At 38.9% G+C, this 12473-nt stretch overlaps 1 protein-coding gene across 5 annotated transcripts in view; it reads right to left on the bottom strand.

The window, feature by feature from the left end:
- The window catches only part of GPBP1L1 (GC-rich promoter binding protein 1 like 1), a 67803-nt gene that overhangs the window by 13705 nt on the left and 41625 nt on the right, over positions 1–12473 (bottom strand). For all 5 annotated transcript variants that reach the window (XM_011284643.4, XM_011284642.4, XM_011284644.4 and 2 more), the window contains one exon: positions 1083–1155. In XM_011284643.4, coding sequence (XP_011282945.2) covers positions 1083–1155 — 73 coding nt within the window. The remainder of the gene's footprint in view (positions 1–1082; positions 1156–12473) is intronic.

The following is a 12473-nucleotide window of genomic DNA, read 5'->3' on the forward strand; positions in this document are numbered from 1 at the left end:
CTACAGGAAAAAAGGCAACATATGAAGCTAAATTCATAAATCAACCAGGAAGCCCAAAGATGTTAGTAGTCCTTCAGGGGCTTAATATGTCTAGTGTATGGTGTGATCACTCAGGCCATCAAGAATATATCCAAGGGTGGCAGTTCCTGTCAGCAGGGGAATGGAGAGAGATGTGGAAATTGGGAAAAGGAGGCTACCATGGGACCTTCTGATCAAAGTGGAGCAAAGCTTTACACTATTAACAAAGGGGAAATGGTACAACAAGCACCCTTAATTCTGTAACTCAAAATCCAAAACCAGTATTCAGGTATGCTAAAGCCTTCCCAATAAGATGCCTAACTACTGACTGAATAGGTCTAATGTAGGAACTAGGGGAGTCTCATTTGTAAATGCCAACAATTTCAAAACTACAGATCACATTTGGTATAAAATACATTGATTTGTATGTTAATTTTTTATAAGGCTAGTTACTCCCAGCATGTACACATAAACAGGTATATGTATATGTTTTCACCTTGCCTTCTACAATAAGCAACATTTAACTGCCAAACCTGCCCCCTAACCACCCCCACCAAATAAAAAAAAAATCAAGTGTAACCTGGCTGAACAAAATACTCTATAGGATGTGGTAGTATGCAGCCTTTCAAAGAACATTTTAGAAGAGTATCCCATAATATGAAAGAATGCTTAGTACACAGTTATATATGCCTGCCAAATATTTAGGAGACAATTATAACAACATAAAATTCAATTGAATTGTTACAAATGAATTAGCAATGTTAATTAAACATTACTACTTATAAGCTTTAGATTATTCTCCCTTTGCTTAAAATCTTTCAAATTCAGGGCTCTACAAGCTCTCAATTATCTGTATTGGGACTCCACTACCATTACAGTTCAATGGTATTTTCGGCGGGCAGAGTAAGAGATAATAGGTGTTAGTTACCATGTGCAAATGGATGAGATGAGAAAAAAAGAGATAAAGAAACAAACAAACAAAAAAGAGATAAAGAATTTTTGCTCTTCTCCATGCGAAGAAAAATTTAAAGTTGTGTGCCTTTAAAATGGCAAAATCTACCTACCCCACACTCCAGAAGGGGTCCCAATAGGTCTGCATGGCTGATTCTGTTTGCCAGCTTCTGGATTCAAAGAAGGCTAGGAAAAAAGGGATATTAATGGTTGATAAAGAAAGCTAATTATTTTGGCACTTTTTACAAAGTAGCCATCACCATGGAACCTATCAAATAATTATATATGAGCAGCACTTATTTAACGCTGTAATCAGAATCAAGTAAGCAGAAGATATTGAAATGCTAAATCAACAGATCTTGTATTAATCTTAGGCTCTCTTGGGTTTCATTTCCCTTAATGTAAGAGGATTAAATTTGTTTTTTTAAAATGAACAGATTAAATGTAAGTCCTCATCTGCCAATAGGAATATATACGCCATATAAGGAGGCACAGAAAACTGAATGAACAAGAATGTAGATCACTTTTCTCAGATTTAAGGACAATCTGGACAGTGAAATGTGTAGTATTCGTAACTTATTCTAAGACTGCTTTAGGGCAGAGGCTGACAATGTGCCAGGGACAGTGCTAGAAATACAAAGACAATTAAGAAGAGCCCCTGTGCCCACTACAAAGATATACTTGTAGACAAGCATAATAAAAGGTTACAGGGTTTATGATAAAAATTTGTATTAGGGAAGAGGAACGGTCAATTCCGCTTGAAAAAGAAGTGCTATCAGAAAAGGTTTCATTAGAGGTTAAAGGACTAAGAAGGAATCTTTAAAGATGAAGTCCAAAGTTGGAAAATGGGTGATTCCAGGAACAGAATGCTCAATGAACATCTGGACAGGAAAGCGTGAAAAAGAATAGAATATTCAGAAATCTGCAAATAGTTTAGAATGATTAGTACTAGGGGAAGGAGGGAATCCTTCTGTGCTGAAAGAGATGTCTTGCAAAGTAAGCAAGAGCCAGACTGCAGTTTAGTTTTTAGGGAGACTAAATTTTATCCTGTAGGTATTGAAGATCCATCTCTCGGGCAGAGTTAACATAATCCATAATCATTAAGTTTTTAACAGTCTGGTAAGCAGCTTGAAGGATGTATTTGAGAAGTTTAAACATCAACTAGGAGACCAATTCCACAGATCCATAGATAAAGAGAGAAATGAAGGTAACAGGAATAGAGGAAGAGATGAGGGGAAGGATGGGAAAGTGTTAAGAGCAATAAACTGGACTTAACAAGGTTGAGTATGACACTGGTGTTCAAGCCCAAACTTTACAATATGGTAATAGAGTAGGAAAATGGCTTTTCAGCACAATTACCCACAGAACATTAAACAAACAACAGAAAGATGCCCAGATCCACTACAAACCTTCTGAATCAGAATCTCCAGGGATGGAGCCCCAGCAGGTATATATTTTCAACCCATCAAGGTTGAGAACCACAACAATAGGATAAGCACAGATACATACTGAACAACTAACTCAATATATAAATGGACAAATTAGTGACAAAATATGAAGGACAGGTAAATACACTCCTCTGGATAGAAAAATAACAGGTAAAGGGAGTCCCCACAGATAAAAGCTGTATTTTCCTGTTTTAACAGGCTTGTGTTCGTTTTAATGTTTATTTCTGAGAGAGACTGAGAGACAGCATGAACGGGGAAGGTGCAGAGAGAGAGGGGGACAGAGGATCTGAAGCAGGTTCTGCCCTGAAAGCAGAGAGCCTGATATGGGGCTCAAACCCACAAACCGTGAGATAATGACTTGAGCCGAAGTTGGATGCCCAACCAACTGAGCCACCCTGGTGCCCCTAAGCTTTTATTCTTAGTCACATTTCATTTAGGGTTTTCAGAGCTACTTTATGTGTGGTACCTTCTATTTCTCTCCATTGGTTTTTTAAAAATAGTAAAATACAACACAGATACAAAAAATTACAAAAAACAAATGGGCAAAATCACCAGGCAGTTCAAGCAACAGAATATCAACATCCAAACCAGAAAACGTTTTATAAGCCTCATTTAAAAAAAAAACAAACCAGGGGTGTCTGGGTGTCTCAGCTGGTTAAGTGTCTGACTCTTGATTTTGGCTCAGGTCATTCTCTGAGTTACAGTGACAGATTAACTGACAGTGCAGAGCCTGTTTGGGATTCTGTCTCCCTCTCTCTCTGGCCCCCACTGCTCTCTCTCAAAAATAAATAAATAAAACCTAAAACAAACAAACAAAAAACCACAACATAAACCCAAAAAACAAACCTCCCTCCCCTCTAAAAATAACTATTATCCTGACTTATGGTGAACACCTCTTTGCTTTGCTTTTACCACCCAAGTGTATATCCCTCAAAATGATTATTTGGTCTCCAAAAAAATATTTCTTAACTCTCTTAACTTACAGGTTACTCTAAAATATCTTATACCTCTATCTTTCCTATAAATTGGTGGTTGGTTCTAGAGGCTACAGAACTGCCCCCCTCCCCTATACACATCTTTATTTTGGAAAGGCAACTTCTTGCTAGCTTTGTGCACTAGGAGACACATAATGTCTGATTATGCTTCTTTTTGGCTGGCAGATATGGATGCTCATAGCCTAAAACTATTAACTTACTACAAGCTGCAAAACAATGATCTTCCAGTTTTATCATTCCTTCTTTATTAGCTAGTATACTTGCATAAAATGGAATTTCCTCTCATCTATTTGGTGACTCAATGGTAAAATTCACAGGGAAAGATAGACTACATGCTTATTTCTAAGGTGAGGTATCACTGAGAACTCACAAATTTAATCAGTTAATATCCTTAGCTGATGCATGAAACATCTATATTTAGCCAGTGGGAACATCTTCAATTTGGCTACTGAATACTTTTGATACAGCTCTAGTAATCTTTAATCACTTCTCTGCTATGTAGTACGACAAAATGTTCCAAGCTTATCTTACAAATATCCTGTCCAGAAATGCTATTTCAAGACTACAATCTGGGTACTAGGGATGCTAATTGCTATGAGGTTGGTCACTGCTTTTAGGTCTTTTCCATGAGCAGAGTCTGGAAATATATACCCGTTTTCAAAGAATATATCATAACATGACCACTCACTGATATAGATTTTTGAAAAGATTTATTTTAAGAGAGAGATTGCATACGAGGAGGGAAGAGGGGCAGAGAGAGAATCAATCTTAAGCTCAACATGGGGCTCGATCCCATGACCTTGGGATCATGACCTGAGCCAAAAACAAGAGGTGGATGCTCAACCAACCAAGCCACCCATGTGTCCTGATATTTCTAATTCATACTGAGAAACTTGAATTTTTACCAAACATCTTATATCTATACTTCCTTTCCTCTACACCAAGAATCCTGACTTTCAAGGACACAAGGTATAGAATATCATATTCAACCACTTTATCTCGTATTACATACAACATACAACAGTTACATACAGATTACATACAACAGTAATCAGAGTAACAATCAACATGACACCACCAACATGACTAATAAAATGTTATTCTGTACAGGCTCTCCCCATTCTCCCACTAAAAAGTTATACTTTTTTGGGGCATCTGGCTGGCTCAGTCAGTGGAGTATGCAACTCTTTTTTTTAATGTTTATTATTTATTTTTAAGCAAGGGAGGGGCAGAGCGAGAGGGAGACACAGAATCCAAAGCAGGCTCCAGGCTCTGTCAGCACAGAGCCCAACGTGGGGCTTGAACTCACAGACCGTGAGATCATAACCTGAGCTGAAGTTGGACGCTTAACCGACTGAGCCACCCAGGCGCTCCATGAGCATGCAACTCTTGATCTTGGGATTGTGAGTTCAAGCCCCAAGTTGGGTATAGAGATTACTCAGAAATAAAATCTCTAATAAAAAAAGTAAGGTGGGGCGTCTGGGTGGCTCAGTCGGTTAAGCGTGCAACTTCGGCTCAGGTCATGATCTCACAACTCATGAGTTCGAGCCCCGCGTCGGGCTCTGTGCTGACAGCTCAGAGCCTGGAGCCTGTTTCAGATTCTGTGTCTCCCTCTCTCTGACCGGCCGCCGTTCATGCTCTGTCTCTGTCTCAAAAGTAAATAAACGTTAAAAAACAAAAATTAAAAAAAAAAAAAGGTATGCTTTTTCTAGACTGTTAAGAGCCCATTGCTATTACATGCTAAACTCTCTTAACTCTCATTTAGTTCTATAATCAGCCATATATTTAGTATTTACCATCTTTCTGTTTATCTTTCAGGTTTCATTGTCTGAAGCTTGTCTAGTACTTTCCTCAGGAAAATTCTTGGAAACAATATTCCAAGTTCCTACACACGAGTATTTGTGACTTTTAGAAATGAAGATTAGTTTGATAGAGTATAAAATCTTTGGCTCAAATTTTTGTACTGTAATTGTTATTCCATTGACTTGTCATAAAACTTCATCAAAGTCTGATTTTCTTTGTAAGTCACTTGGACAAGCTCGAAGGGTATTTTTTTTTTTCACTTGAATCTAGCATTTTATAAGCCTATTTGGTGTTGGCTGTTCTGGCTGCCCTTTCAATTCATAGCTTCAAATCTTACTGTATTTCAGGGAATTATTCTTGAATTATAATTTTTAGCCATTAACCTGTTCTTTTGGGATTTTCTGTGTGTGTGTGTGTGTGTGTGTGTGTGTGTGTGTGTGTGTGTGTGTGTGTGATCCTATTATACACATATTGGATCATTTTTGGCCAAATGTGTATCATCTCTCAATTCTTCAAAAAATTTTAATGTTTGAGAGAGAGAGAGCACGCGCGCGCGCATGAGCGGGGGAGGGGCAGAGAGAGAAGGAGACACAAAACCCAAAGCAGGCTCCAGGTTCTGAGCTGTCAGCAGAGCCCGATGTGGCACTTGAACCCACAAACTGCAAGATCAGGACCTGAGCCAAAGTCAGACACTCAACTGATTGAGCCACCCAGGTGCCCTTTTATTTTTTATTCACTCATTCATTCATTTAAACAATAATGATGCATTAAAAAAACTTTTTTTTTAAGCAGGCTTCACACATAGCACGGAGACCAACATGGGGCTTGAATTCACAATCCTAAGATCAAGACGTGAAGCAAGATCAAGAGTGGGACACTTAACTGATTGAGCCACCCAGGCACCACCCCCCCCCTCAGTTTTTTATATTTAGTAAACTCTACCCCCAAAGTGGGGCTTGAACTTACAACCCTGAGACCAATGGTCACATGCTCTACTGACTGGGCCAACCAGATGCCTCTCAATTCTAGCTTCTTTTTTTTTTTTTTAACGTTTACTCATTTTTGAGAGAGAGAGAGAGAGAGAGAGGGAGAGGGAGGGAAGGAGAGGGGGAGAGAGAGGGAATCCAAAGCAGGATCCAGGCTCTGAGCCATCAGCACAGAGCTCAACATGGGGCTCAAACCCACAAACCATTGATATCGTGACATGAGCCAAAGTCGGATGCTCAACTAACTGAACCACCTAGGCGCCCCAATTTTAACTTTTGTTTATAAATTCTTATTTATTTTAAGAGAGAGAGAACGAATGAGTGCGAGCAGGGGAGGGGCAGAGAGAGGGAAAGAATCCCAAGCAGGCTCTGTGCAATGCTGTCAGTGCAGAGACCAACACAGGAACTGTGAGATCATGACCTGAGCCGAAATCAAGAGTTGGACGTTTAACCAATATAGCCACCCAGGTGCTCCTCAATTCTAACTTTTAATGTTTCTCCTTCATTTAAAAATTTTCTTCTAATTCTTAGAAAACATTGATTATTCACTTGAGTTCCTTCTCGTTTAGTCTCCTTTTGAGTATCTTTCCTTATTTCTAGCACCTTGAGTTTTTCTGGTTGAGGTTGTTCTTATGCCATTTTCTTAGTATTATCTAAATTTTAAAATAGTATAGTAGTACTGTAGTACTAGTAAATTTTAAAATGGTTATGTTTTGTGGACATGCTGCACAGGTGTACGTTGCATTGTCTGTTAAGGATGTTATTCTAGTCTATTCTTTATCCTTGTGACCCTTAAAAAAATTTTTTTAATGTTTTTGAGAGAGAGAGAGCAAGCAAGCCAGGGAGGGGCAGAGAGAGAGAGAGAGAGAGAGAGGGAGAAAGAAATCCCAAGCAGGCTGCACAAAGAGCTTGATGCAGGGCTCAAACTCATGAACCATGTGATCATGACCTGAACTGAAACCAGGAGTTGGATGTTTGCACCACCCAGGCGCCACTTCTATTGATCCCTTTATGTTCATTTATGTATGATTAGTTTTGTGAATGTGAGTCAAGACTGCTTTTCTGACATCAAACTTTAGAGCTCTTTTGTTTTCAGTGTTAAAAAAATATGGTGGCTTATGGGGCCGCCTGAGTGGCTCAGGTGGTTGGGTATCCAACTTCAGCTCAGGTCATGATCTCACAGTTGGTGGGTTCAAGCCCTGTGTCGGCTCTGTGCTGGCATCTTGGAGCCTGGAGCCTGCTTCCGATTCTGTATCTCTCTCTCTCTGCCCTTCCCTGCTCACACTGTCTCTGTCTCTCAAAAATAAGTAAAAATGTTTTAAAAATTTTTAAAAAGGTGGCTTAGTTTCTTTCATGTCCAGGCTATTGTCCCCACCTTCTTCCCTCCCTTTTATCTGAACCTTCTCTTTCCTTTGTTTCTATGTTTTCCATTTCTGTAGCTCAATCTGGATTCTACTTCCAAAAGCTTTGTGTTCAGTGAGGGCTACATTCTGGAAGGGAATACTGGTTGGTTAATATAAACAATGATAGTGCCCGGTGCTAGTTATCAACTATTGCCTTAGTCCCAAAGTCATCCTTTCTGCCTACTCTTTGTAAATGTGTCTGAGCACTTAAAATTTTTCCCTTTGCCAGCTGTCAGGTTAAGTTTTGTCAGTAGAGCAAGAGAGACTTCTGTTTCTTACTCCGGTGTGCTTACTCAGCAGGCTCCTGCAGCACCCAGTTCCTGCTAAGCCAGGTTCTAAAGTGCAAATGAGATTTGACTTGAGTGATTTTACAGCAGAGTGACATCTGAACAGCTTTACCAGGTACTTAAGAGGGCAGATTTCCAACATGTTCTCTGGAGAAGCACCTGAACAACTGTTCTGTCATTCAGTAAACCACAGCTAAGCCCTTCCTCACAAGGTCTGGTGGTGATGGGGAAATGGGGATACTCTTCTTTGAGTACTCTATCTTAGCCCTAGGGTTAATGGCTATTCCCTACATCTGCTACTTTGATACTCTTCAGCGTTCTCTTTATTGCTAGTCAACTGCTCATTTCCCCAATCCTGTACTTTCCCTGTTGAAACTATTGTGTGGCTCTTCTCTCCTAACTGATCCAACCAGACCCTTTATACCTCATTCCAGACTTCTGTATTGACTGACTAGTTTTGTAAAACCACTCCTAATTTTCAGCTGTTCTCCAATTAATGCTCTAAGCCATCTAGAAACAACTGCTGCCTGCCTCTTTGGGGGGCTGTCAGATATCCTATGCTTCCTCCAATTTTTTCCTGCACAAATGCTGCCATCACCCAGGTATTATAGTTTTGTGGTTTGTTCCTGTTTAACACCTCACTTTGTTTTGCTGTAGATAATGCCCATGGATTTTTTTATGGTTCTTCGATTCCAGTTGCTCTGTATTCTTTCTTATTATTTTGAAATAATTTCAGAGTTACAACAAAGTTGCAAAAATAATTCAAAGAATTTCTTTATATTCTGCACAGATGTCTAGATTCTCATGTCACCATTTTACATTTGCTCCAACATTCTAATTATTTTTTCTTGAACCATTTGCAAGCTGAAGGACTTGATACCATTTACCCATAAATACTTTATTATGTGTTTCCTCAAAAGCACATTCTTTATATAATCACAATGCAATTATAAAGACTGGGCATGGGGTGCCTGGGTGGCTTGGTCAGTTAAGCGTCTGACTTCGGCTCAGGTCATGATCTTGTGGTCCGTGAGTTTGAGCCCCGCGTCGGGCTCTGTGCTGACAGCTCAGAGCCTGGAGCCTGTTTCAGATTCGGTGTCTCCCTCTCTCTGTGACCCTCCCCTGTTCATGCTCTGTCTCTGTCTCAAAAATAAATAAACGTTAAAAAAAAAAAAAAAAGACTGGGCAATTAACATCAACAAATACTACTATCTAATCTATAACACTTATTCAAATTATAATACTGACTAGTTTCATAGCAAAACAAAATTTTTAAAATGTACATTGTTTTTCTCTCATCCAGTATCCAATCTGGGATTACATGCTTTTTTTTTTTTTTGCATAGGCTCCACGCCCAATGTGAGGCTCGAACTCATGACCCAGAGATCAAGAGTCTCACTGACTAAGCAAGCCAGGCACCCTGAACGTGTTTCCTTTAGTTGTCTTATCTCTTTAGTTTTCTTTAACCTGGAACTTTTCTTTCATGACAACATTTTTAAAAAGTAGACGCTACTTCTTTTGTAGAATCTTTTGTAATTCTTTAGTAAAACTTCAATTTGAGTGTGTGTGGTATTTCCTTATGGTTAGATTCAGGCTATGCATTTCTGGAAGGAGTTCACAAAGGTGAGGTTGCATTCTCAATGCATCACATCAGAAGGCTTATTATATTTATTTCCCCCATGACTGGTGATGTTAATCTATTTTTTAAGTTTATTTATTTTGAGAGAGAGGGAGGGAAAGAGAGAGAGCACGCACATATGGGGGTAGGGGCAAAAGAGGGAGAGAATCCCAATCAGGCTCCATGTCGTCATTGCAGAGTCTGACATGGGTTTGATCCCACGAACCATAAGATCATGACCCGAACCAAAATGAAAAGTTGGATGCTTGGGGCGCCTGGGTGGCGCAGTCGGTTAAGCGTCTGACTTCAGCCAGGTCACGATCTCGCGGTCCGTGAGTTCGAGCCCCGCGTCGGGCTCTGGGCTGATGGCTCAGAGCCTGGAGCCTGTTTCCAATTCTGTGTCTCCCTCTCTCTCTGCCCCTCCCCTGTTCATGCTCTGTCTCTCTCTGTCCCAAAAATAAATAAACGTTAAAAAAAAAAATTAAAAAAAAAGTTGGATGCTTAACTGACTGAGCCACCCAGGCGCCCATCTATTTTTTTTAATAAAATAAAATATAGAGTGAAATGCACATATACCAAGTATACCATTCTATGAGTTTTGAAAAATGCTCATAACTCCTCAACCTCTATAAAAATAAAAACTACCTTCTACAACAAGAAAGTTCCTTTTGCCCTCTGCAGTCAATCCCCACTTCACACAAGCAACCACTGTTTGGATTTTCTTTCCCACCATAGATTACTTGCTTATTCTAGAATAGGCACATAAATAGAACCAGATGGTATGTACCATTTTGTGTAATGGTACACTGAAACTCATCATGTTGTTTTATCAGTCACTCCTTTTTATTAACAAATATGTAATTCATTACATGATTACACCACAACTTTTCTATTCTTGGGTCAACAGATATTTAAACTGTTTCCAGTTTGGTGCTATTATGAATAAAATTAAAATAAATGAACATTTACCTTCGTTTCTCTTGAATATCTATAAATAAATATCTAGAAGTGCTGGGTCATAATGTAGTTTTACAAGAAACTACCATAGCTTTTCCCAAAATGGTTAGACTACTTCATGTTCCTGTAATGTATGAGAGTTCCAAATGCTCTAAAATGTGACCGAATTTAGTGTTTTCAGACTTATAAATTTTAGCCATTCTGGAGTGTGGGTAGCAATATCTCACAATGGTCTTAATTTGAATTTCCATATTTCCCTTGCAACTAATGACAATGATTATTTTCTCCATGTGCCTACTGGACATTTGAGTATCCTCCTTTGTGAAGTATCTGTTCAAATCTTGCTCATTTTTTTCTTTTCAAATTTTTATTTAAATTCTAATTAGTTAACATACTGTGCAATATTGGTTTCACAAGAAGAATTCAGTGATTCATCACTTACATACAACACCCAGTGCTCATCATAACAAGTGCCCTCCTTAATACCCATCACTCATCTAGCCCATTTCACACCCACCTCCATCAATCCTGTTTGTTTTCTATCTTTAAGAGTCTCTTATGGCTTGTTTCTCCCTCTTTCCTACCCCCTTGCATATATGTTCATCTGTTTTGTTTCTTAAAATCCACAGGTAAGTGAAATCCTATGGTATCTTTCTCTGACTTATTTTGCTTAGCATAATACTCTAGCTGCATCCATCTCACTGCAAATGACAAGGTTTCATTCTTTTTGATGGCTGAGTAATACTCTATTATATATGTACACCACATCTTTATCCATTCATTAGTCGACAGACACATGGGCTCTTTGCCATAATTTGGCTACTGTTGATAATGCTGCTATAAACATTGGGGTGCATGTCCCCCTTCAAATCTGTATTTTTGTATCCTTTGGGTAAATACCTAGTAGCATAATTGTTGGGTCATAGGGTAGTTCTATTTTTAGTTTTTTGAGGAACCTTCATACTGTTCTCCAGAGTGGCTGCACCAGTCTGCATTCCCACCAACAGGGCACATCCTTTCTCCACATCTGCGCCAACACCTGCTGTTTCTTATGTTAACTTTAGCCATTCTAACAGGTGTGAGGTGATATCTCATCATGGTTTTGATTTGTATTTCCCTGATGATGAGTGATGTTGAGCATCTTTTCATGTGTCTGTTAGCCATATGGATGTCTTCTTTTGAAGAGTGTCGATTCATGTCTACTGCCCACTTCTTAACTGGGTTGTTTTTTGAGTGTTGAGTTTGAGAAGTTCTTTATAGATTTTGGATACTAACCCTTTATCAGGTATATAGTTTGCAAATATCTTCTCCTATTCTGTAGGCTGCCTTTTAATTTTGTGGTTTCCTTTGCTGTGCTGAAGCTTTTTATCTTGATGAGGTCCCAACAGTTCATTTTTGCTTTTGTTTCCCTTTTCTCCAGTGATGTGTCTAGTAAGAAGTTGCTCAGGATGAGGTCACAGAGGTTACTGAACTGTGTTCTCCTCTAAGATTTTGATGGTTTCCTATCTCACATTTAGGTCTCTCATCCATTTTTAATTTATTTTTGTGTATGGTATAAGAAAGTGGTCCAGTTTCATTCTTCTACATGTGGTTGCCCAGTTCCCACAAAACTATTTGTTGAAGAAAGTATTTTTTCACCTGGATATTCTTTCTTGCTTTGCTGAAGATTATTTGACCATATAGCTGTAGGTCCATTTCTGGGTTTTCTGTTCTGTTCCACTGATCTATATGTCTGTTTTTGAGCCAATACCATGCTGTCTTGATGAGTACAGCTTTATAATATAGGTTGAAATTCAGAATCATGGTGCCTCCAATTTTATTTTTAAGGATTGTTATGGCTATTCAGGGTCTTTTATGGTTCCATACAAATTTGAAGACTGTTTGTTTCAGATTTGTGAAAAATGCTGGTGGTATTTTGATGGGTATACATTAAATGTATACATTGCTTTGAGCGGTATACACATTTTAACTATGTTCTTCTAACCCATGAGTATGGAATGCTTTTCC

The sequence above is a fragment of the Felis catus genome, chromosome C1 (genome assembly GCF_018350175.1).
Source record: "Felis catus isolate Fca126 chromosome C1, F.catus_Fca126_mat1.0, whole genome shotgun sequence".
Lineage (NCBI taxonomy): Eukaryota > Metazoa > Chordata > Mammalia > Carnivora > Felidae > Felis > Felis catus.